At 40.2% G+C, this 27,656-nt stretch overlaps 1 protein-coding gene across 2 annotated transcripts in view; it reads left to right on the top strand.

Moving 5' to 3' along the window:
* Positions 1–1,910: 1,910 nt before the first annotated feature.
* Positions 1,911–27,656, top strand: part of EDIL3 (EGF like repeats and discoidin domains 3) — a 397,106-nt gene continuing 371,360 nt past the window's right edge. Inside the window, exon 1 of one of the 2 annotated variants that reach the window (XM_080682026.1) lies at positions 1,911–2,550. In XM_080682026.1, coding sequence (XP_080538152.1) covers positions 2,484–2,550 — 67 coding nt within the window. In that variant the 5' untranslated portion in view covers positions 1,911–2,483. The remainder of the gene's footprint in view (positions 2,551–27,656) is intronic. The other variant, XM_080682025.1, reaches the window with a different exon arrangement.

Genomic DNA, 27,656 nt, shown 5'->3' on the forward strand with positions numbered 1-27,656 from the left:
ATAAAAAATATATTTAAAAAATGAAACAAGAAAAACTTTTAGTAACATGCACTGTAGCAAAAAAATTATTTAACTTCTTAACATGCTTAATTAAGGTCATATATTATCAAAAAAGTTGAAATAAATGGGAATTAAATAGGAAAATAATATCTCATTACAGAGACACTGTTGTTCACTTTATATTTTCGACATTTAGTACTAACCTTTAGAAATAATACCTTTACACTAATACTAAACATCTCATTTCAAAAAAAAAAAGGTACCTTATGGTAGACATGCCATAGCATGACTGAATGCACACTTTCAAAATTCAGTAATAATGATGTGCTAGAAGGTTGGAATATCACTGTTCAAAACTTCTTTGCTGCAACTCTGGACAATGATGTCTTATTCTAACATCAGTGGCTTTAAGCATGAAAATAGACAGTGAATAAACGATTCTCCCTCCTTCCCTTAGCAAAGTCATTTTAAAAAAATGATTTTTTCACCAACTGGGTGAAAAAGGAGAAGGCATTGAGATGCACAGATTGGTAATTACAAAATAGTCATGGGGATGTAAAGTACAGCATATGAAATATAGTCAATAATACTGTAATTATGTATGGTTCCAGTTGGGTATTGGAAATATCAGAGAGAACACTTTGTAAAGTATATATGATTGTCTAATCAATATGCTGTACACCAGAAATTAATACAAAATAATATTGAATATAAACTGTAAACCCTATTCTTTTACCCTCCCACCAAACATATGATCTGAACAAACCTTGTTTTGAAAAAAAATTTGTTGCCATTGTTTTTTATTTGCCAGAGGTACAATACCTTAACTCTTCCATAGCAATATATATGATACTTTTCCATCAGTCTTTTATCCCTGATCTCACTTCAAATTCCAAAAGGAAGGTAGAAATTAAAGTTTAAAGAACCCAAACAGGCAAAAGGAGATGGAGTTTGCATGGCCAAATGTCCTGTTATCCTTTTCTTAGGACATACAGTCTCCTTTCATATCATTGCCTTCAAGAATATTCCCTTCAGTTTTTCTGTGTCTGTTTTTCTATCTCTCTTCCTACCACCCTCTCTGGAAGGAAAGAAGAAAACAAAACAAGTATTTCATTTTGGTACCTGCAACTGCCGAAACTGAATCCATGTACACTAAGCGATCATTCTAATCAGAGAAAGAGGAGAGCACTATTGTAAGCCAAGGGCTATATTTTGGTTCAGCTATTTTCACTGCCCAAACCAGTCCATTTATACTGTTTTTGTAGGTAGTAGGGTGATTTGATCCACTTTAGTGAGGCATCAAGAATCTGTCATTGCAGGGCACCCAAATTCGCCCCATATTTCTCATCTGAAACAGACGCATGTCTCCTGTTCCCTTGCCCCCAGCCTTCACCTTTCGGTCCCCTGGAGGAGATGGAGCCCACAGCCCTCTGCCCCAGCCCCAGGGCTAAGGCAAGTGCAGACTGACAGTAAAGCAGCCCCGTCTTAGCTGATTAGCTCTAGCTGCTCAACCGGTCGCATTTCCTGAGAATCCAGGACAATTGACTTTGCAGGGTTCTGTCTCTCCAGCAGCTTTGTGCCCCAAGAGCTACTTTTCAAAACCTCTTAACTTATTTTCCTGGCTGTGCTGAGAAAAGGACTTCGGGGGAATCCTTAACGTGGTTAATTATAAAGTCAGTGCTGGAAACCACGAGAATCTCAGACACCAAAGTTGCCTCCCTTTACCCCAGCATCTCTGGGGCGTGTGGAAAAGGTACAAGCTACACAGGGATGCAGGAACTTCAGAGGCGGTGGCAGGTGCCAGGGTGTGGCTGCGGTTGTCTCCCTTTTCCAGCAGAAGGAGCCACCTCCGAGTGCGAGAGACAGACAGACGGAGACAGAGAGAGGGGGGACTGGGTGGGGGCGGGGGCGGGAGACGGAGGGAGGGAGTAAGAGGGAGGACAGGGGGCGGGGGCGCTGGGGAAGCCTGGGAAGCTCAGGCTCACACGCACGCCGCCTCTGTTTGTACACAGTGCGCTCAGGCCGCCGGCTCGCCTGCTCCCCGCCCTCACGCTTCATTGTTCTCCAAGTCAGCAGCCCCGCAGCCGAGCCCCGGAGAGCAGCACCAGCCGCCCAGCGGAGCGGACAGTCTGCGATTGCCGGAGAGGGTGACCTGGAGCCCCGGGCTCCCCCGCCCCACCCCGGCCGGCTGCCAGCCTCAGCTGGGACCCACCCGCAGCGGAGGCTGAGACCCACAGCTTCCGAAGCTCGCCCACCTCTGCGCCAGCGCGCAGGCGAGAGGAGAAGAGAGATTCCTCTCTTCGGCCACCCACTCTTTCTCGCCCTCTCCAAGAATTTGTTGAAGGAAGCGCTGCAGGAAGAAGACATCTTCCTGAATTCACTGCCAGGGGCGGGGTTGCTGCTGCCCTGCGGTGCTACCTCGGGGACCTTGCCCCCCGGCTGCATCTCCTGACCAGCTGGGGTCAAGTCCCGAAGAAGGGATCATGAAGCACTCGGTGGCCGCTTGGCTCTTGGTCGGGCTCAGCTTCTGTGTCCCCCAGTTCTGCAAAGGTGAGGAGTCTCCCCCACCCCACCCGCGCCGCCATCGCCGGGGGCAGGACACAGGGAGGGGCGTGCTATGCCTGGCGCTGGAGATGCTCCCCTGGACTTGTCAGGGGTGGCGGGCTGCGCGGAAGAGGCAGCACGCCCTGGGTTCTCCTGAAAAGTGCTCCTAAAGTCAGAGCAAGTGCGTGGGGTTGAGCAGGAAAGAGGGTGCGGGTACGGAGGTGAGATTGAGGAAAGAAGGGAAAGAAGGGAAAGAAGGGAAGCAGGAGGGAAGGGCGCTCTTGGGCACCACAGATTCTTACTGGGCCCGCTTGAACCCCCCCTGAGCAGTGCCGGCAAAGGACAGTGCTGTCCAAAGCCTGCTGAGGGCACTGGGTGGGCATTTCCTGGGGTGGGTCTGGGTTCATCTACTTGAAAAGGGAAGTGGCTGGAGAGGCGCGGGACTGTGTGCCCCTGGGGTGCAGAGCTTTGGCACGAGACTGGGCTGAGCCTTTTGCAACCCAAACCTCACACTCGGAGTTTGGGCTGAGAGTGAGAGGGAGAACTGTCTGACAAGTCAGTTCCGCTTTCTTCCTCCTCTCCACCCTCGAAGGCAGCATCAGGTTTCAGAAAACCCCTGGGAATCCACCTCTCCTCTCATCCTCGGGGCCTCAAGCTCTGCTCAGCACTCCCTTCTGTACAAGCTTTAACTCCTGGAAATGGAAAATCATGCGGTGCGAGATGACCCTCGTGTTCCGCGCAAGAGCGGAAAAGTTGTAAGAGCTGGCCTGCTGGTGCTTTCCATGATTTGTGTGAAATAAACCAGCCTGTTGAAAAAAAAAAAAAAAGGACCAGGACGAGTCTCCTGCTGAGTTGTGACTTCCAGGTCCTTTGCAAGGGGTCGCTTATCCATACAAGCCCTGGGCGGGCCCCCTGTCTCTGCACCGGTGGGGGTTGAAGGGGGCATGGGAAAAGGGCAGAGGGAGCAGTGGGGTTTGGGGAGGCGAGGGAGGGGTTGCCCCTTGCTGCACTCCCGGATGCTGGCAGCCCCTTCTAAAGAGTCCTCAGCCTGCTTCGCGGAGAGCTGAGTGCCCTGCATGGTTTAAAATACTCTGCCTCTAAAAATGGATAGTTGGATGGAAAATGTGTTGACTAGAATTCATTTGAGGTTGTATACTGAATGAATATTCTGCACCATCCGTCCATGCACCCGTCCATCCATTTGTTTCCCAGGAAAACTGTGTACTCTTGGGTGACTGTTCGCCCAAGAAGCCCGTGTCCCTGGCCACATGCCCTCCCTGCCCCGCCAGTAGCTATGTGCTGCCTCTCCTTCCTCGGCCTCCCTCCCTCCCTCCCTCTCCCAGAATGAGGCTATTTTCCCCAGCAGGTAGGCATGTGTGTAGGTATGTACCTCCCTGCATTTACAAAGTGCCCTTCCAGTGATCAGGCAGAGGCAGCCACTCCACTGAAGGCTGCGGAATGGTAATGGCTCCATAGTTGCTTGGTCGAGTCCCCAGCGATACGAAAAAGACTGTGTTCCCACCACCAATATTTTTCCTTTCTCTTATTTCCCGTCTGAATTGCTTTTGCACTTTGATCCTTTAGCTGGAGGGAGGAAGGGGGAGCTGCAGGCACTCCGTCTTTCCTCCTCCCTTCCCCACCTCCGTCCCCGTTCCTACTCCAAACAGGAAAACACACACATTCACCCACTCACAAGCACCTACAAGGTGCCACCATCTGTCCCAGCGCTGAGGTGGAGGAGAGGGCGCCTTTAGCGTGTGTGGCCACTGTGCCACTGTAGCCTTGTTCGGTCCGGTTGAGGAGCCCTTGGCAGGATGCGTCCCCGTCCGCTGCAGCCCAGAGCTCTGCCTCCTGGGTACCAGGGTTAGGGCACAGTTTACCCCACCAGAGCAACCCACCTTGGTGAGGTTGCCTGGCCTCCCCATTCAGGCTCCTAGACAATGCCAGCAGCTGTGCACTCCAAAATCTTCAGTAGGTTTCTCTTTTTTCAGACAGCCTGTGGGGAGAGGGAAAGAGGGATTTAGGGAAAAACACCATTTTCCATGAGCAATTTATGTTAAACTTGCACATTTTTACTTTATTCTCCTTCAGCCCTGCAGAAGGCAGAGTGCAGCTTGCATGACAGCTCCAAATGATTAAACTTTGAGCAAAGTTATTAAGGCTGGTGCTAACACTTAGAATTTCCCTGCACCTTCCCCGCCACACACACACACACACACACACACACACACACACATACACACCATTTATCCAATGTATGCCTTTTAGAAATTGGAGTTTCCCTGTGTGGGTTGCAATTTCCATGCATTAATGCTTGGGATTTGATAAGAACGTGTAATTCCTTTTATTATTTTTATTTTAAAATTAAACCAATGGATCAGTCAGATTGAATATTTTATTAACTCTTAAATTATTCATCGTTATGGGTTGCTCTAAAAAATCCAATAACATGCATACAGTTGCAGCAAGCACATGACATCTTATGCAATCTGTCCCTTTGCCTGCAGTTTGTGCTTGAAGTCTTTATGCAAATGGCACTGTCTACAAATGTCTAAACATTTCCTAAATACTCTGAATCATCGGTATTTACATTTCCTTTTTTAAATAAATGGCAATTTTTAGTTAATTCTACGTGAAAATAAATTAGTAGCTGAGCGATCTCACTGGAGATAACAACACTATGCTTCTATGATTATACTAGTTTAGTAATATTTATGCTGAAATAAGTTTTTTTATGTGTTTTAAAATTATTACATATTGGTGTCTTTATTACCTAATTTACATGACCATTAATTTTATACTTTAAAAATACGTGCTAACTTTAGATTCCTGTTGAAACCTTTAAAAATAATTTTGAGATGTTGAAGTAATAATTAAGGGAATATTAAGTATCCTGCTGTGACTATTTCACACTAATGCAAAATCTTGGCCATGTCATCCACTGTCATGGTACAACGTACATCCCCCCCCCCCCTTCTGGGCATGAACATTTTTTCCTGAACATTATTGTTGAAATATTTCCTTATAAATGAAATGCATTTTGTTTTAAATTTATATGATTTGGGGAAAACATTTATAGTAATACAAACTAATGGTTAAAAAAATTGAAATGGTCTATTCTTCTCTCTAGGGTCTTGAAATAACAAAGATGTTCAAAACCAGGCAAATGTATAGCACTTCTCTAAATTAAAACTCTGTTGTAATTTTTCTCAAATATCTTAAGATTATTATTGATATAAAACATGTATTCAGGATTTAGGATATTTTAAATGTTATTAATAACATTTGCTTTCATTGCTGGATACATGATTTCTCCTCACAAAATTATAGCGGTATAAAGTATACATGACTAAAATAGCTTGGCTACTCACAACCATTATAAAATATAAGTTAATAGTTTTGAGAGCCTACATTTGTAGCCCAAACTCCTAATTTCACTTATATTAATTAAGATAAAAATGTTAATTAGGTAATTTATTTTTAAAACTTTTTATCTTTTGCAGGGTTTTGAATGGGATGGACTGTATATGTTATCATTTGTGCACTGTTTTAAAAACTTGCTAGATTCAAATTTCTAAAGCCCAAGAAACTAATTCTGATATTTGTTGTTCACTGAACACACTTGCAGGTGCAATATCATGGGGTATGATTTATGATGTAGTAGGTTCATTATGCTGTATCCTGGCCAAAACAAAACAAACAACAACAATGCAGGATTCAGAACGCAGTTCAAACCAGAGTAAATCAGAATGAATAGGTAGTGAGTAACAAATAAGTTTTGCAAATATGTAATCAATGGTATGGCTTCCATCACAGCTAATAAATTTACTCTTTATATAGTTGAGTTTATTGCCTAAGTAGTTTGCAAACTGGCATTGTGTTTTTGTGGCAGGGAAACAGTAGAAAATCAAAGCCAAGCCATTCCTATTATTCAGTTCTTATCTGCATTTTAATGAAGATGGCTAGTATGTTTTCCTCTTTTAAATCATGGCCTGTGTAATGACTTTAATATCTGTTGGTTAATCAAAGCAAACAAGTATTTATATACAAAAAGTCAAATGGTTACCCATGTCGAGTACTGAAAATTTTCTCATAGTTATGTGATAATGCTAGAAATTAAGTAAATACTTAAACTGAATGAATCACCACTTAATTGTCAATAAAAATACCTCCAAGAAGTCTGATTTGAGAGAGTTGTGGAAGGAAAAGTAGATTGGGATAAACTCTGCCCTTGCCAGCAGGTGTCAGGATAATCAGTGAAGATCTTTTAAAGGAAAGCTGGAGAAAATAAAAGAAGTAAACTAGTAAATGCTAATCTGCAAATCCACATAAAGGTAAAATGTTCCACACTTAATTTGTTAGATGAAGGGCATATGAAGTAATAGGTCAAGCTTAATTGTATGAAACTGGTGTTATTAGTTAGTGCTCCCCTGAAAAAGAGAGGACCCGCTGCTTGTAACGCGGGACTTTAACTTGGAAACAATGTTGCTCTCTGTGCCACAAACAAGCCCATGTCTAGGTTAAACTTTATATCTCAGGGGTCTCCTGAGTACATTCAAAGGAAATGCTTACAGATTTTATGAGGTGCTTACAGCAAAACAATTATTATTGAAATGTTTGGCATGCTTTTAAGCTTGTTCTCCGTACCAACTGAATGTATTATAAATAAAAATTCTGCTATAATGACTTATAGCTATATATTATACATATCTATAGTACTGGTAAGAGATAACTGCATATCCTTTTCTATCACAATAATGAAGTGTATGTTTTCTTAGAGTTTGCAACTTTCTAAATAACATAAGTCATGTGCCCAAAGGAGACTAAAGGACATGAAAAAGTTTTATTACCCATTTTAGCCCGTATGAAACCTTACATATGTGCCCATTGTGTATCAAGTTGTCAGTCAGTTGACATCATTTATTTGTTTTTAATTAATCCTTACCTGATAACCTTTTCTTCTGGCGTCTGCTGATACAGCCCTTAAAACCAGATTACAGATTCACCATAACACCATTTCTACAAGTTCTCTCAGTTTTTTATACAGTCGCTGACACCACGCAAACAGTCTGTCTCCAGTGGCATCTTTTCTGTCAGTCCTCCTAAAATAAAAATTTTTTCTCTCTCTCTCCACCTTTTGCCCTCCTCCCCCTTTACACCCCCAATATTTCCTTGCTTGATAGCATCTAGGGCATAGTATTCACTATAAAATTCTGTCATCATTCTTAAAAGATCGCAAATCTCCCAAACTAGAATTTGCAATTTATTCTCTTGTGAAGGGGGGAAAAAAAAGATGACAAGACGAAGCCCCTACTACTAAATCCGGAGGTTTAAAACATAAATGGAAATAAATTAGGATCTGAGTTACGGAGCAACTCAGGATTTCACACCTTGATTTTGAAATGGAATTTTTGGACTGGAACATGCGTTGTTCCTCTGGGCAGACTGGTTCCTGGGTTCTTTGTCCGTGGGAAACGAAGAATGACTCCACAGACAGAAGGTGGTATAGCAAAGCTGGAAATTCATTAAAGAATAAGTACAGCCGAAACCGGTTTGGCTCAGTGGATAGAGCGTCGGCCTGCGGACTGAAGGGTCCCGGGTTCGATTCCGGTCAAGGGCATGTACCTTGGTTGCGGGCACATCCCCAGTGGGGAGTGTGCAGGAGGCAGCTGATCGATGTTCCTCTCTCATCGATGTTTCTAGCTCTCTATCCCTTTCCCTTCCTCTCTGTAAAAAATCAATAAAATATATATTTAAAAAAAAAAAAAGAATAAGTACAGGCTTCCACATGGGGAGGGGGAAGAGTCCCACTGAGTCCCTATTTCTATGGTTTATAAAGGCTGTAGATCTTGGTGCCTTGATATCCCCTCTGATTGGTCACTATTTCCTTGGACTGGTTACTATAGTAACTTCTGAGCTCAAAGGTTGAACCTCATATGAGACATGTGAGGTTCCCTCCCTCCCCCCCACTTCCTTATCGTTTTCCTATTCTCTTTGGGGTTTCTTCTCCTTCTGGATGGAGGGCTTCCTTCCCTTTATTTTGTAAATATAGACCTTTTGCTGTTCCCAGCTCCCTCATTCTATGGAAATGTACCTGTTGCAGCTTTTCAGCTCCTCTACTCCAGAGGTCTGCCAATCTTTCCAACCTCAGGGACCACCAGCGGTCCGTGGACCACAGGTTGGCAACTCCTGCTCTATTCTATGGAAATATAACTTCTGCTGCTCTGCAGCCCTGTGATTCTCCCATGGTCCTCTTAATTTCTAAAATTCTAGAATTTCCTAAATCTGTCCTTATCACCCCTAAAATTTCTTGTTTCAGTTTGATCCCAGTGACCTGCCTAAATCTATCAGCTGGGCAAATATTTATATTCACTGTACTTGTAGTGAAGTTTTCTTGCTTTGCCTGTAGCACATAGCTAAGAACCTAGAAGAAAATATCAAAAAATTCTAAGCACCTCAAATAGATACGATATTAAGGCCTTAGATCATATAGAAGAGACTGTTGCTCTTGGTTTTTAAGTTCCTGGGCTCTCTTTCAACTAGATCCAGAGAATGAAGGGCATATGAAGTAATAGGTCAGACTTATTCAGAGCAATAAAAGGTGGCAGCTGATACAGGAGACTGAAAAAGTATATGCAAAAGCAGTGATAGCTTGCAGGGTGAAAACCTGGGGACATTTGTTGGGGGGTGGGTTTGGCTAAATTTAAAGGCCGAAAGGCATCACTATGTGAGAATATCATCGCATTTGGGGCCAGGATTGGTCTTGCATTCTAGACACAGACTCACTGCAATATGTTTAATATTTTGCAGTACAAAGGCAGTAAAATGTATGCATCATTGAAGAGATTTTGTAAAAAGTGTTTAAGCTTAAAAACCCACTTAATGGTGAAAGAGACAGAACTCTGAAGAATTTGTATGATTGAAAACTTTGTTTCCCATCATGCCAGAGAAAATGTTATTATATATTTTGTATTGATTTTCCCCCTACAGTAATGAATGAAGGTATCACAAAACATATTACTCAATTTTGTAGAGGAGAAGTGGGCCTCAGAATGCAGATAAAATGTCCCACACTTACTTTGTTATATTTTAGAAGAAAATGTACTGTTATTTTGTTGTGAAATATGTATTATTATATTGATAGTAACTGCGTAGGATTTGTTCAACAGAAGATTTAATAGTGCATGAAGCAGAATGGGAGATTTTATGTACAAGAATTTAAGTGAGTTTTTTTTAAGTACAAAAGCACTTTTGAATGTGATTATTAATATGGAAAAAGATTGACTCTATATCTTAGCTTTACTTTTTCAATTTTTTAAAACAAGCCTGTATCAAACTGGTTGATCTCTTTAAAAATAATTTAACAGTGAATAGTATGATATAAAATAGTATAACAGTGAATAGGTGGGAAGGCCAAGGTATTAACCTCTTGTTAGATGATATTGTGCTTGATTTGAAGGTAATCTCTTTAAGGTTTATGCTTGGTATTTGATAAAGTCATATATTTTGTGAATGTAAAATAATCTTCTTAAATCTCTTCTTGTACTGAGGTCAAGATGAACATTTACATTCTACTGATACTGGAGATTGTATGAAGACAACCAGGGTAAAATGGGCTCATGACTCTTGAGCAGAGAAAACTAGAATAGTCAAATGAACATTGGAGGATGTTTTTATTTGAAACTCAAGTTGACAAATCTCTCTTGGTAATGGCAAACAGTCTCCCACCTGTGTGTCTTCTATCTGTGCTCACACCTTTGATGCTGTTCTGTCCTCACATTTTTCTCTCCAAATGTGCATTGAACTCAGATTTTATCCATGCTACTTTTCCTGTTTGTTTATCCATCTTTTTCCTTTCCATAGTTTAACTATTGTAGACACAAGCTTTTTTGAAATGTTGTCTACAGACAAACAAAAAGCAAATTACCATTCAAAAATGCTTTAATATTTATATGCCAAGTTCTTGATTTATATTTTGTGCTTCCTACAGAACCAGGGCTTAGAACAGTATCAGGCAAAACAAACAACACTACTAAACAATGACAACAAAACCCAAAAGACACATTCCATTTATTGAAATGAATGGAGCTACCCTCTCTCCCCCAAATTAGTGTTCCTTACATATACATACATTTTAAACAGCAGTATATCTTTTATATTAAAAAAATAAACCAAAAGTAGTTTCAAGAACTTTGTTTTTCAGTTTTGATAATCTGTGTTGTAGATGCATCTACTTTGAAAATACTTCTCAGTGCTCCTGTGAGAGCTTGTTCAAGATGCAATGTTAACGTATAGGCATGACATGGAGTGCTTTTTATGTTCGTGATGCATCATCATTTAAAGAAAAGCGATCGCTAAGTGATATTTTGTTAGATACAAAGTTCTGACATTTCAGCTAACTTTAATTTTGACTTAGAAATTTTTTAGGTATCAGTTTCCCTTTTCCTTTCTTCTCTTTACTTGGGGACTCTCACTATATCAGGTTAAATATTTTGCTAGACAAGTTAACAAGGGGCATTCATTCTGATACATTTGTAAGTACACTTAATAAGTACAGTTTATAGTATTTATTGAGTGCATGCTATCTGTTTCATCTTTGATTCTCACAATAATTCTGAGGCAGATATTATTATTATTTACATGTGAATGGTATAATGAAGGGACAGAGAGGTTAAACAATTTCCTAAGAGAACGTAACTACCAAGTATCCTGTTAGAATTAGAATCCAGTTTAAATCTAAGCCTATTCTCTTAACTACTAAGCCACTCTGACACATTCTGTATGTCATGGGTATATTTTGTTAAATGATTTTATTACTTATAAAGCACACATTATGTCTAATTACTATGGTAGATTATTTTGAAAGGGGTGAATTATACTTATTCTCTTGGGACAATGTTTCTTAATTTTTCAAATTTAAGTTGGTAAAGTGTCACACTTTTCACACTCAGACATAAGGGTTGGAGTATATATACTCTGATCAGAAAGAGGTAATGTGTCTTTCACAATAATGTAACACTAGTAAGAATATGGAGAGATGAGAGCGCTTAGGAAGTGATTCAGAGCACATTGCCTTCAAAATCTTGCTACTCAGTTTTATTTCAACATGGTTTTCTGGGCGGCCAGTGGTCCTCGGCATTGTGCCGTTGTTACTCAATAAGATGTGGAGATTTCGCTTTCTCTGTTGTTTTCAGATACATAATGTAGGCCAGAGTGATCTTAAAGGTTAACAAGGTTTTTATTTCTGCTGATTAAATGAAGGTTTTTAATTTGTCTCACATCCCATCCTCATTTAATTTGATTTCTATGTAATTTATTAAGAAGTTTTAGCCAAACAAAAGCACCAAAGAGTCTCAAACCACATCAGCTAGAAAATTACATTTTCTAGTTTATTTTAATAATTACTTAACCAAAATATGGTTTATTTTTTTAAAAAACTAGAATTGGATTAACTTGAAACATTTTATAAAATAATGAAAATTGTGTCACCTACTAATAGATCACCTTATTAATATCTTTTGTAGAGCTGGTACAATATTTAATAGTTGAAATGGACCTCCAATGTTTTGTTATATTTATTTCCCAATAGTAGTAGTAATAATAATCCTATCTAGTAAAAAGGGAATATACTAATTTACCATCACACAATCACAAAGATGGCGACGCCCACAGCCAATAAGGAGGGAATATGCTAATTGACTGCCATGCCCTCAAAGATGGTGGTGCCCACAGCCACAAGATGGTGGCGCCCAGTAACCTTAGCCCCCCAGCTGCCCAGGGCCGCCTGAGGCTCAGGTAACCAGGGCCAGCTGAGGCTTGTGCTGCCGGCAGTGGCAGCAGCAGAGGTGTCATGGGGGCATCTCCTTCCCTTGATCACCGATTTGCCTCCTGCCCCTGAGGGCTCCTGGACTGTGAGAGGGGGCAGGCGGGGCTGAGGGTACCCCCCCTCCAGTGCATGAATTTTCATGCAACAGGCCTCTAGTAATAATAATAATAATAATACAATAGTTAAAAATTCTTAAGCATTTCATATTGTTATTCTAGGGAACATAAGCAGAGAAGGCATTCTTTTTTTTTTTTTTTTTTTGTCTTTTTTTAAATCCTCACCTGAGGACATGTTCATTGATATTTAGAGAAAGGGGAAGAGAGAGATAAAAACATTGTTGTGTTGCCTCCTGCATATGCCCCCTGCCTGCGTCTACCAGGGATTAAACCAACAAACTAGGTATATGCCCTGACTGGGAATCAAACCCATGACCTTTGGGTATACAGGAGGTCACTCCAACCAGCTGAGCCTCACTCTCCAGGTCCAGAGAAGGCATTCTTAATCTCATTTAACAAACAAGGAACCTGAAGTTCAAAAAGTCACATGACCTATAATTCAGCATGACCTGTAATTCAAGCAACCAGTGACAATTTGAACTTGACTCTACATGTTCTGATTCCAATGTATTTTTTACTCTTTTCTGTTATACCACTTCGCTTGTGTGAATTATAGTTGTGTTTTTTTCTCAGTTCTTGGACTCACAAAACGAGAAGGAGGAGTTGGTGTACTGCTATTTGCCTTTTGGAAAAATATTTCAAACTGCTCCTCAGCCCAACATTAGTACTTTTTTGCCATCAGCTTATACCACTTCCTTTCCCTTTGGAGCCCAAGTAACCATCATGATATCTTGAACTTCCTCAGTGACTTCAAAACCTTCTTTCTTCTCTCTAATATTTGTTCCCTTAAAAGTTTTAACACATGAATTTGTGACCCTTATAACATCCTGATGTTAAACTTCATGGAAGTTCCCAACACTAATGATGCCCATCTTCATTTTTAGGTACTTACTGGCAATGCTATTTCTTAGATTTTCTTATCAAGGGAGTTGCTCATGTACCAGTACTTTAAATTCATCAGACTTTCCATCTCTTATCAGAATCTCCTTTCTACCTCTTCTTGCCTTCATTTCTATTGAACCCAGTCTCATCACTGCTCTAATTTTCAGTCCTCCTTATCCCTCTTCTTTTCCAACCTAGTCTCTGTGGTAATCCATTTCAAGAGATATTCAACTATTTATGGATTTGTCAGCTGTGATGCTTTAACCATTTCTGCTTCATTAAGTTCCAAACTCAGGTAGTTTCCAAAGTCCCTTTCCCATTTCTGGCACCAGAAAAGTGGAGTGCTGCCAAAAGGTAGTAGGATCCACTGGAAACCCTGGTGGAGCTGAAAGGTTAAGTTGGGCTCGTAGAGGAAATGGGCAACAAAGATAGAAAGTAATGGTATGAGGAGTAAGATGATGGGGGATTGAAGTAATTACACTGGTTACAATTATTAATAACTATATATTTGGGAGTATGACCATAGGAGTAATGATTGAGGCAGGATAGAAGACCATTGGAAGAAAAGAGTCAAGACACAAATGGCCAGGTTTTGGAAAAATCATCTATGTGGGTATTGAAATTCCCACAAATTATGCCAGGAGAAATGTTGGAGAGAATGACATTGAACCAGGAACAGAGATCTTCAAGGAATGAGGGCATATGGTAAAGAAATCAGGAGATAACTATAATAAGGTGGTAGGTTTGGGGATTCGAGGTGTATGATGTGAGATTAAAACTGTGTGAGAGAACCTTCAGGAAGTCTCATTGAGGAGCAATAGGGACCTATGCCACCTCTCAGGTTTAAAAGCTATGGGAGAGAAACTAGTATTTAGTTAAGAGGGCTACAGGGTAAGCAGTGACCCAGGTGAGAGCTGAATTCCTCTAGAGCAGGAACACATATAATAGCCCAGTCCCAGGCATCATGCTCTTTGAAGGTCCTCATTCTACAGGGTTGAACACATTGAGCTCATTATAATAATTGATATGTCTCACTAAGGGGAACACATTTCAGCACATAAAATATGTTTTTGTATACAACAGCTCTTTTAAACCTCATAACTACCTCAGGGGTCATTATTTCCCCCCACTTTACAGATAAGGAAAAAGAGAATAGAATAAGTGATCTGCACTAAAAACAAAACAAAAACACACAGAAAAACAAAACAAAAAAGCTAGGTGTATGTCTTAAGGACGGAAGTCCAGGACGCTACTATAACACAGCTATAGGAGGATCCCTTCTACATTTAAAGCTCAGCAGGGTCTAGGAAGATTTCTGCAGTTGTGCCCTGACCTACTTTGTCCTATTCAGACAGGCCTCTAGGTAGTATTTTGAGGTCTGCATAGTTTAGGTTCCTGGGAATGTCAGTGTCTGCTTGGTGGCCTTAATCCTTGCCCATGTTTGAATTGCTTGTGGTCCTGATTGAAAAACAACATTATTACTAGGGGAATATTTATTTTTCAGTTTTAACATACTCATAATTGTGCAACCTATTACACAAAGAATTCTTTTTCCTCTAATTTACATGTTTCAAATACTTATAAACCATGATGTTTTTTCTTTAGTGTCTGACTGCTAAAGTCATACATATTTTTTTTCCCTTTAATCTGGCCTTGTAAGCCATTCCTCTCAACATTTTAGTTGTTTCATTTGCAATCTGTTCAAGTAGCCTACATATTTATTCAAGAGGTTTGGGAAAATCTCAACAAAGAATTCCAGGGATGTGTTTCCCTAAATAATGCCACACACGTTAGTCTGTACGTTTTATTTTGCAAATATATTCTTAATTTTTAATCTGTCGCTTTGCTAATTATGTCTTTCTATCAGAACACCTTTTTCCAAATAATACTTGTCCATGTCTTTTTTTCATGACTTTATTTTGCATTTCTTTCACTGGAATTTTACTTTAATTTTTTGATTCTGTATTTAGTATAATAGTTGTTACTATGATATGGTGAATGCTCTGCCCACAGAATCTCGCAATAATTTAACTTCATTTGCTGACAATTATACTAATACTAGAGGCCCGGTGCACAAAATTCGGGCACTTGGGGGGGTGTCCCTCAGCCCGGCCTGCGCCCTCTTGCAGTCTGGGAGCCCCACGATCGATTGCCTCACAGAGGGAGGCCCCGCCCACCTGGCCAGGGTTCCGTGAGTTGATCAACCTGCAGAGGGAGGCCCCACCCACCTGCCACAGCAGTGCCGGCCAGGGGGCCTGGGCCTCCCTCTTTAGGGAGATCACAGAAGCCCCCCAGTAGATCACCCTGCTGGCCGTTGGCCTGGGCCTCCCTCTGTGGGGCGATTGTGGGGCGGTGGCGGGGCCCTCTGACCAATTGCATCGCACTCACCTTGGCTAGCCTGGTGCCAGTGCTTGTCATAGTGTGGTTGTTTGGATGGTCGTTCTGCTGTTCGGCAGTTCGGTCAATTTTCATATTATGCTTTTATTATTATAAATGCTATTTATTGCTGTTTTTATGTCATGTACATAAATGTTCAATAATAATGTAATGCACACATTCCTCTCCTTAGTTTCCTTTTTTACATCTATTCCTTTTGAGGTCTTTAAGTATTTATTATTTTCTTGAATCTATCTTCTATCTCTATTTTTATTTTTTCCTACTTCTATATTTATTTCTAGCTATCTCCTTCTGTCTGTTGCCATTTTCTGCCCGTAGCTTCTTTCTCAGTTGAAACTACACACCTCCACACAATCTAATATCTCTGATCACCTTCTCCAAGTAATCAATGCTCCAACACATATACATATACACATCATATACCCTTTACTCTCTATAACTCTATTATCTTTTAATTATAGTATTTTTTTTCAAAAATCATAGTGATATAACCACTTTTGTATTAGCTTGTTTATTTTCTGTCCTGTTTCCAATATATTGTAAACTCCACATGGTCAGAACGGACATCCATTTTGTTCCTTAATATGTATTCAACTCCAAACATGGTGTTGTACACAGAGTAGGTACTCAAATGATATTTGTTGACTGAATTTACACATGTATCAATGAATGAAAACCATGAATGGAAACAACGATGCTGGTATATAAATCTTTCCCTGGTTAAAAAATGTGTTCCTTTGATAGATCCATTAACTTATTTAGTACATTCTTATCTATTTGATGCACTGATGCACTGACCTGTGATTTACGGCACAAGCGATACACTTTGAGAAAGCAATAAATACTTTAGTAGTGGCAAACTCTAAGAGCTGACTGAATAATGACCTACCTGTTTCCATAGCTGTCTGATTTATAAACACCTTATTAGCAAGATTCAGGTTGTACCTTAAATGAGCAAATTCAACAAAATAGTTGCAATTGTATATAGAAGATAGTAAGCTTTAGCCAGGGGTCCTCAAATTTTTTAAACAGGGGGCCAGTTCACTGTCCCTCAGACCGTTGGAGGGCCGGACTATAGTTTAAAAAAAAACAAACTATGAACAAATTCCTATGCGCACTGCGGGCCCGGGACGAGTCGGCTGCTAAGCAGGACAGGCAGCGGCACCCGGCGGGCCGGATAAATGTCCTCGGTGGGCCGCATGTGGCCCTCGGGCCATAGTTTGAGGACGCCTGCTTAGACTGTCATTGTATCATCAAGGGTTGACAAGAAAAATATGTGCAAAAAATTTAAAGCACTTGGTATTTTTAATTGTCAGGTGGGGGACCTGCAGGTAGTCCTTTGAGCAGCTAATTTTCCCAGTGCACCTGTGATCAATCCTATACGCCCCTCCAGCAATAACTGTCCTAACAACCTGTCCTCCAACTGTAACTTCTTACCCTCCTGCCACCGTGCATTCACACCTGCTGAACCCAGATGTACCTGGCAGAGGGGAAAAGACAGCACCTGGGAGCTGTCTGCTTGGGAGCCTCCGAAGCAGTGCAATGACAGTGTTCATGTCACGGCAAACTGCTGTTTATTTCCCTTTGGGCTACTCCATTCTACCGTTCTCAAATGCCTCAGTGGTTCTGAAACAATTTGTATGCTTGTGACCCCGTAACTGTGTGATTTCTACTCCTAGCCTGAAAGCTCTGAAAGCTACATGTCTCTTTTAAAACAGTATATACAGCAAGGGATTGTGTTGGGTAAAAATTGTAAAATCTAATGCTTTGCTCCTTTTTTATGTGATAGGGAAAACTGTTGGCAATTTATTTTGAGGAGCAGTTAATTTCTTATTCTTGTTCTAAAGTTTTAATTATTTTTAAACCTATAAATATATACTCATTGAGGAAAAGTTTTAATGGTGACATTTTGGTATCTCTATTTAGAGACTTGCTTCAAGTAATAAATACCTTGGATGGATCATGTCACATAGTTGTATAACTTATTTACCCAACAACTTTTATTGTGCAGGGATTGATGCCAAAGACTGTTCTGGGTGTTGATATTACAACAATAAACAAAACAGACCTAGCTCTCTTTTTCCCAGAGGGCTCACATCCTAATGAAGGGGAGCAGAGAATAAACAAAGGAAGTTAGTAGGTTACAAGGAAAGGCTACAGGAGTGGATTTAACTTTTATGTAGTTGTGCTCAAGTCAAGCCTCACTATTCAAAAAGTTAAGGAAGTGTGGTATATGTTGCAAGTATGTTGTCTTAAGCTTCATTTGTCTTTATATTGTATTTATTATTTTATGTGATGTTAAAATAAGTTTATTTTGTAAGATATATTCATATTTTTTCATTATGATTTGCCTTTGGCATCATATTTAAGTGCATATGAATTGCTCTTTGTTTTTCCCATCAAATGGTTAGCTATGTGCCCCAACACAAATTACATCAAATGTTAGGAAATGAGGCATGCATCATATATTAAATTCTATGATATATTTGAATCAGTTCAGAGACTTACCAGGGTGCTTCTCTATTAGTGTGACAGTAGCATATAGTTTTAATTATTCTAAATTTATAATGTATTTGTGCCATCATATACAATTATTTAAAAATACATATGAATATGGTTTGCTAGTATTTTGGTTGGGATGCTTGCATATATTTTCATAAATGATATTTTAAGCTATGTGTATCAGGCTCGGGATAGGGGGAATGCTAAATTTGTAGAATTAACTAGGAAATTCTGTTCCCTGGAAGACTTTAAATATAAGAGTTTTATGTTTCTTAAAGTTTTGAAATAAGTCAGCTATTAACGAGTCTGATCTGCTTGCTGGGTATTTTTGTGAATACTATTTCTAGGGTCTTTCTTAATCAATAGAGCACTCACTTGTTATCTATTTTCCATGTTTGATGATTTGTAATTTCTGAAACAATAGAATACTTTAAGGATATCATCTAATTGATTAGCATATGTTATATATAGCATTAAAATGTTTGTGAAGAGTTTCATATTTATAAGAACAAAACATAATATAGTAATCTATATATAATCTGATCATTACACAGCAAAAATCCTAACTAATAAAAGAATGATATGCAAATTGACCATCACTCTGCTACGTCCACAAGCCACGCCCACCAGCCAATCAGAGCGAATATGCAAATAAACCCAACCAAGATGGCTACAGCCACAGAGAGCAGGAGGGAGGCTTGGGTTTCCCCGGCAATGGAGGAAGCCAAGCTTTCTGCCTGCCCTTGCGGCCTAGGCCTCCACTCAAGGCTACAAAGTTTCAATGATAGAAGATACATAAACCCAAACAGAAATGGCGGCAGCCACGGAGCTGGAAAGAGCAGGAGGCTAGGGTTTCCCCCGGTGATGGAGGAAGCCAAGCTTTCCACACACCCTGGCTGGCCCAGGCCTCGCTTAAGGCTACAAAGTTTCAATTATAGAAGATAAATAAACCCCAGATACCAGGGCCTCCGCTTGGGTCGCCAGTGGGTGTGGCCGGCCTGCAAACCACCACAGGCCCCTCGCCCAGGCTGCCCCAGGCCCCAAGGGAACCCCCACCCTGATCCAGGACACCCTTCAGGGCAAACCAGCTGGCCCCCATCCATGCACCAGGCCTCTATCCTATCTAATAAAAGAGTAATATGCAGATTGACCGTCACTCCAACACACAAGATGGCTGCCCCCATGTGGTCAAAGATCCTGCCCCCATGTGGACACAAGATGGCCACCACAAGATGGCCAGCAAGGGAGCGCAGTTGGGAGGGACCAGGCCTGCAAAGGAGGGCAGTTGTGGGCAATCAGGCCAGCAGGGGAGGGCAGTTAGGGGTGACCAAGCTGGCAGAGGAGGGAAGTTGGGGGTGACCAGGCCTGCAGGGGAGGGCAGTTGGGGGGCACCCAGGCCTACAGGGGAGAGCAGTTGGGGGGGACCAGGCCTGCAGGGGAGGGCAGTTAGGGACAAACAAACTGGCAGGGGAGCAGTTAGGCATCAATCAGGCTGGCAGGAGAGTGGTTAGGGGGTGATCAGGCTGGCAGGCAGAAGTGGTTAGGGGCAATTAGGAAGGCAGGCAGGCGAGCAGTTGGGAGCCAGCAGTCCTGGATTGTGAGAGGGATGTCCAACTGCCTGTTTAGGCCCGATCCCGATGAGCAGTCGGACATCCCTCGAGGGGTCCCAGATTGGAGAGGGTGCAGGCTGGGCTGAGGGGCCCTCCTTCCCCCCGTGCACGAATTTCATGCACCGGGCCTCTAGTGTAAGCATAAAACAAGATAAAGCTCCTAGGCTCAGTAGTTAGGGTTTTCAATTTCAACAGATAACTAACCTTGGCTTTTGAAAAAGGAGAAAAAAAATGAGGATTATAATAATAAGGTCTTACTCTTAGTGTTATTGTGAGGATTTAATACAGATTAAGTGCTTAGAACAATGTCTGTAGCCCAAGGTGGGCCATTATAATGATCAGATATAACCCATGTAATATGCTTATAGATCCTGGCACAATATAAACCCTCCATAAACACCAGGTATTATTTTCTTAATTGTGGTTGGCTATTACTGTAAAGAGGACAGTTACCACAGGACACATTAAGAGGAGAATGATATACTAGTAAGGAGAGGGTGGGAACTTGGATCAGTTTGACAAATTGGCTGATCATCAAAGTTGAGCAATCCTTGAATTTATCTTAAATATATTTTGGTTATATTCTGGCTTCAAAATATTTAATTTTGGGATATTTGGTTGCCATAGTACATTAGGGTTGTAATAACAAAAAATTCCATAAACTGGGTAGATTATAAAGAAACAGAAATTTGTTTCTCATAGTACTGAAGGCTAAGATCAGTGTGCTGGAAAATTCAGTGTCTGCTGAGAGCCTGTTTACTGTGTCTTCACAAGGTTCATGAGCCAAGGGAGTTCTCTGCGGCTTCTTTTGCAAGTGCACTAATCTCATTTTTGAGGCCACCAGCCTCATGATGTAATCCCCTCCCAAAGGCCCACCTCCAAAACCCACCACATTGGGAGTTAGGTTTCAACAAATGGATGGAGTGCACAGAGGTCCATAGTATTGTCTTTGATAGAATATCCTTCTATGTCTCCTTACTCACCAGGCGGTCCTTGCTTCCTTCATATTCTTCCCACCTAGATGCACTTATTCTCTACACTGAATATAGGTTATAGGTGTGTCCTGATTTATAACCTGTAATAGAAACTTCTCAACTATTTTAGGTTATTTTTACCTCACATGTTGACTTAGCAGTCTCAATTGTAAATACTGCATATAAGAAAGCTGAGAGCCTGAAAGCTCTTTGTAATCTAGTTATTCATGACGAGAGTGTGTGTGGTCAGTACTTAGTATTCAGAAAACTCTACTATGTTTTGGCCTTTAAGCAGTTCAAAAGTGTTTAAATATTTTTACTCAAAAATAGATAAAATTAAGTTGATGTTGGGTTAAAGGTCTTAAAATAAAAGAATTCTGTTTGCATTTTAAAGAAGTGACTATTATTATTGCTCATCCCCTTTCCCCTGTTTCAGGAAAAGCAAAAGAAAAAAAAACTTTCTATTAAAACAAGACATTTAGGTCAAACACAAGATATAGATATGCAAGCATGTGTTAAGGATTAGAATAAAACTATATGGTTTTTTACAGAATGAATCAAGTGGTTTAGATGAATTAAGAAATAAATGATTATTCAGCCCAGGCAGCATGGCTCAGTGGTTGAGCTTCAACCTATGACCCAGGAGGTCCTGGTTCTATTCCAGGAGGTCCTGGTTCTATTCCTGGTCAAGGCACATGCCCAGGTTGCAGGCTTGATCCCCAGTGTGGGGCATGCACCCAGAGGCAGCTGATCAGTGATTCTCTCTCATCATTGAAGTTTCCATCTCTCCCTTTCTCTCTCTATTTTTTTTTTAAAGAAATAAACAATGATTCAGGGTAGAAGACTGCTAGGTCAATTTGAGTATTACAGGAGTGTCTCCATAAAGGAACAATTGCAGCATGCAGATTCAGGATTATCTTCCCCATTTTAAGCTAACTTTTGCATTGAGAGGTATCAAGAAATTGCTAATTCAAAAAATTAGTGATGGTTCATAAATAATTTTGAAATTGAGCTTTACAGAAACAAAATAAAGCATGCTTCCCTAGAAATAATTAAATTAAATAATACTGAGTAGCAATCTTAATTGCATACCAAGTCCTTTGCAATAGAACATAACATATTTAATGGACATAACACCAAAGGATAAAGATCATGGGACAAGAATTCCACTATTATTTATATGTACAATTTCATGTAGATATAGCTTTATGTAACTCTTCATCTGTATTAGCACCGTGGACTAGTTTAGGTATCAAAAAACTTAGTTTTGGCCCCACCAAGAACTCATCTGGTGACTTTAAGCAAATGCCAGTCTCTGAGCCTAGTTTTCTTTTTTGGCAAAAATCGAGATAATAGCCTCTATACTGTTTGTGAGTGGTTGTTTTTTTTTTTTTATTTTTGACCTATTATAATGATCAGCATGTAAATGAAGCGATATGTAAGGAGTTATTTTGAAACCTGAAAACTGTCATACGAATTGTCTATTTTGGTGGTGGCTTCAAATTCTTGCTTTGTTTTCTTTGCCTTTTATAGAATCAGCTAACACTGGAAGTCATGACAATTCCCAGTTTTTAGATGATATCCCCTCATTTATCTTTGCATGTTTATTAAGCATATTCTGATGCCACAAAAACATTTTTTAATTGATTTGAAAAGAGAGAGGGAGAGAAACATAGCTTTGTTGTTCCACTTATTTATGTGTTCATTGGTTGATTCTTTTTTTAAAATATATTTTATTGACTTTTTACAGAGAAGAAGGGAGAGGGATAGAGAGTTAGAATCATCGATGAGAGAGAAAGTGAGAGAAGAGATCAATCAGCTGCCTCCTGCACACCCCCTACTGCGGATGTGCCCACAACCAAGGTACATGTCCTTGACCAGAATCGAACCTGGGACCCTTCAGTCCACAGGCCGATGCTCTATCCACTGAGCCGAACCGGTTTGGGCAATTGGTTGATTCTTGTATGTGCCCTGACCAGAGATCTAACCTGCAATGTTGACATATTGGGACAATGCTCTAACCAACTGAGGTACCTGGCCAGCTGCTCCATGAAAACTCTTGATTACAATTATTTGGAAAAGGAACATAAACACACTTAAAAAATAACGACAAATCTGACACATAGGTAGTCACTGCAATGTGAGAGTTTAGCTGGTGAAGATCAGACTATGGACAGCTCTCACATGTTAAAATGGGCATATTCGTATCTGATGTCCCTCAGTGTCCATGATTTCACTCACACTTTTAAACCTAAATTGAGAAATGAAGTGACTGGCTTAGAAAATTCTTTTTTGTTCATACATATGCAGAAAGTTAAGTTATTCTTTTACCCCCACTGACAAAATTTCTATCTCCAGAGGGTCATCTTCTTTTCTGCTATGTTCCTGCAACCCAAAACTTCAACTTCTAATCCCAATGTCAGTCCACAATATGAGATTAATACGACTTTTCTTAAATATAACTATGTCATTATAGTGTTAAATATAACACTACTTAAAATATTTAACAAGTATTATTTAATTACTTCTAGAGAAACACGCCTTATTTTGTTTCTGTAAAGTTCAATTTCAAAATTATTTATGGACCATCACTTATTTTTGAATTAACAATTTCTTGATACCTCTCAATGAAAAACTTAGCTTAGATCCCAACACTAAAATGCAATCATATTATTGGGATCGCTCCCCCTCCTCCCCTAGGAACTGTAATGTGTATGTAGTTGTAAATTTCTAATGCTTTATTATAAATAAAAATATTTAGATAAATTAGAAAGATAAATACCTTAATTAAATGACCTCTTTAGTTATAGTTAGTAATATAATTCATATGGTGATTGCTTTAAAAATAATATTTTTTTGAAACCAAATTTACACAAAAAAAATAGAAGCAAAATTGTTGCAAAAAATAATTTCTGCATGTTCTTTGGGAAATGGCATAGATCAATTTGAAGAAAACTTTCTTGATTATTTCTAAAGGGGTTAATTTATTTTACTTTGTATTTCCCATAATTCAAGAGTGCCTCAAAGTATTTAAAATGTTATTGCTGATAACAGCTATATAAAAAACCAATCTAGGGTTGGAGGTTTTGGGTTGCTGATTTAACTTTAATTGGGAATATGTTATAAATTAAGTCAATTGACTTTGGAATAATGAGAGGTATGAGGAACTCTTCCAGGATTAATTGTTTGTGAAAGCAATTACTATGAGCAAAGCCTAGAATCTGAGCCCAGGCAATTGGAGCATACAAATTTTAATAGTGACTTCTCAGCCTCTTTTACCTTGGTGTATCAATCTTAAAGTATGCATTTTAAGATGAACTGCATTTTAGAAAACTTAATATTTAGGTAATTTGGCAATATTAGAAATGCAAACCATCACACCATAACATTTAATAGAAGGAATACATACTTATGCAGTGTAGCTTGGATCAACCATTTTTTTTAATTCAAGAAATCGTAGGAAGATACGACTATGAGGAAGATAGAATTCAACAATTTAAAGCTTATTCAGATGGTTCAATGGTTCCCTGACTCCTAAAAAAAAAAAGGGGAATTAAAGCAGAATGAATTGCTGTATAATTTGGTTGCACTCCAGGAACTTAAACACTGTTGTTTCTTTTGTTGGAGTAGTAACAAAGGTGTGCAGTAAAGCAAAAAGATACTGTTAATTTCCTTTCAAAGCAGGTAATTCAGAAATTAAAGTGGAAACCACCTCAGAACACTTATTAATAAATGTTTATAATTAAAACTTGGTTTCTTTGGCATTGCTGCTCAATTGGGAGTTTAGTTTATATGTATTCTACATTAAACTCATTTTGTTATATATCTATAGAAGCTTGTTACTATAGGGTGTTGTTACTCAAACTGCAGCTATGAAATAACATACAGGAAACTTGTGTAACCATAATATTTATGACTTCCATTTTAGGTTATTAGACTATTATGCTGAGATGCTTAATATTGGTTCTTTTGGTTTGTGAAAATCACTGATATTTCTACAATGACAAAATGGTACTATAAAATGTTAGAGGCATTATTGATACGCAAAATACACTTTCTATTTGTTTAGTTCAATGAGTTTTAAAAATTGTATCTCAGCACTACCTAAAACAAGTTATAGAATGTTTCCATAATTCTAGAAAATTCTCCCTTGTTATTAAAGTACATTTCTTTTATCCCTGAATAGTGTTTCATATGAATATACCACAATTTGTTTATCTTGTTCTCTAGTTGATGGATGATGGAGTTGTTTCCACTTCTTATTTATTATGAATGAATAAAATCTGAAAAGTCTTATCCTATATAATAAAGAGGTAATATGCAAATTGACCTTCACACCCTCACAAGATGGCTGCCTACGACCAGGCTGCCAGGGGGGTTAGTGAGGGACGACAAAACGACTGAACAGCAGGCTATGTGGGGTGACCAGGCTGGCAGGGGGTGGGTAGTTGGGGGCGGCCAGGCCAGCAAGGGGGGCAGTTGGGGACAACCAGGCCGGCAGAAGGGGCAGTTAGGGGTGATCAGACCAGCATGCAGAGGCAGTGAGGGGCAATCAGACTGGCGGAGGGGGGATGGGTAGTTAGGGGTGACCAGGCAGGCAGGCTGGTGAGCGATTAGGAGCCAGTGATCCAGGATTGTGAGAGGAATGTCCGACTGCCAGGATCGGGCCTAAACTGGCAGTCGGACATCCCCCGATGGGTCCTGGAATTGAGAGGGTGCAGGCTGGGCTGAGGAGACCCCCTGTGCATGAATTTCGTGCACCGGGTCTCTAGTAGAAAATATTGTAATATAATTTTATTTATATTAAATATATATAATTTTATTTCTCTGTGGTAAAAACCTAGGAATGGAGTTCCTGAGTCATAGGTAGATATATGTAAACTTGATGAAAAACTATTCAGCTGAGCTGCAAAGTGATTGTGTAATTTTGCCCCCTTTTCAGCTATGTACAAAGGACTCTATTGTTCCATATCTTCACCAAAATTTGTCATTATTATTATTTTGATTGTAGCTATTATACTTGATATAAAATGGCAGCTCACTGTATTTTTAACTTATTTTTCCTAATGATTAAGGATGTTTAGAATATTATCATGAGTTTATTGACCATATACTAGTATATTCTTTTGTGAAGTATTTAATCTTTTGCAAATATTACTTTTTTGTTATTGTTTGGGTATATTAAAGTTGATTTATGCTGTATATATCCTGAATATGGTTAATTTGCCAGATATATATTACAGATATAATTCCTAGTCTGTGGCTTGATATTCTTTTTCTTAATGGTGATTTTTGATGGTATCTAATTTTAATTAAGTGAATTTTATTGATTTTTTTCATTTACAGTGTTTGATATCATAAAAAGTCATTGTCAGTCCAGTGCCACAAATATATTGTCTCTTTTCTTCTTCTAGAACTCTCATAAATTATGATCCTTCTTGAGTCAATTTTTGTATGTATCACAAGGTATACGTTGAGGTTTATTTTTCTAATAGGGTGAATCACTTATTTCTGCACCATTTTTGGAAAGACTGCTTTTTCCATTGCATTGACTTGGTACCTTAGTTATATCTATTTCACATCTTTAATCTATTTCTCTGTCTTTATACTAATACCAGAGTGTCTTGATTACTTTACCTTTAGTAATGTATGAATTCTAAATTTATTCTATTCTATATCTTTTGTATTTTTGTATAAATTTTAGAATTTTCAATTTCTTTCAAAAGCTTGCTGGTATTTTGATTAAAATAGCATCAGACCCATTAAAGGATGAAATAACAAAACTTTTAAAACACTGGAAGTAGTTAACAGAATCAGAGATGTTTAAAATACCTATGATCACTTTAATCTCCTAGAAGTAAAGATTGTACTTAACTTTAGTCACTTTGGATAGATAAGTGACTCTTCTATTTATAAAGATACTAGAGACCCAGTGCATGACATTTGTGCACCCGGGGGAGGGAGGGTGTCCCTCAGCCTGGCCTGCGCCCTTTAGCAGTCTGGGAGCCCTTGGGGGAAGTCCAGCTGACGGCTTAGGCCCGCTCCCTGTTGGACATCCTTAGCGCTGCTGTGGAGGCAGGAGGCGGGAGAGGCTCCTGCCACCACCGCTGCGCTCCGCTTGTGGCTGAGCAACACTCCCCCTGTGGGAGCACACTGACCACCAGGGGGCAGCTACTGTATTGAGCGTCAGCCCCCTGGTGGTCAGTGCGTGTCATAGCGACGGGTCATTCTGCCGTTTGGTTGATTTGCATATTATCCTTTTATTATATAGGACTAGGGTCCCAGTGCATGAATTCATGCACCTTGAAAATAACTGTGAGCTACCAGGCTGTGGTAGGCACAGGGGCGGGTTTTGGCCCATCCTCCACACCCCCTCCTAGCCCCTCCCACCACGGTCCCTGGCAGCCCCGCTCCCATCACCACCGCTCCCACGCACTGACGGCGCCGGCCCCGCTCACACCCACTGATGGTGCAGAGTAATTGGGGTCAATGCCAGCAGCGGGTGCACGTGGGGCCAGTGCCGTCAGCAGGGGTGAGCAGAGGCTGCTGCCCTGATCACTGCTCAGGAGCAGGAAGTGGTGGAGAAGCCCTCAGGGGCAATCAGGGCCTGCAGCCACCATTTGCACCTGCTGATGGTGCTGAGTGATCGGGACTGGCGCTGGGCACCGGCAGCGGGTGCGAGCAGTGGCTTTGGCGCCAGCTGTGGGTGTGAGTGGGGCTGGCGCTGGCAGCAGGTGCAAGTGCTGCACTGGGTGGGACCACAGCGCATGGGAGCAAAGAATTTTCAGTAACCACCAGAGGCTCA

Source organism: Plecotus auritus, assembly GCF_963455305.1.
Source record: "Plecotus auritus genome assembly, chromosome: 7".
Taxonomy (NCBI): domain Eukaryota; kingdom Metazoa; phylum Chordata; class Mammalia; order Chiroptera; family Vespertilionidae; genus Plecotus; species Plecotus auritus.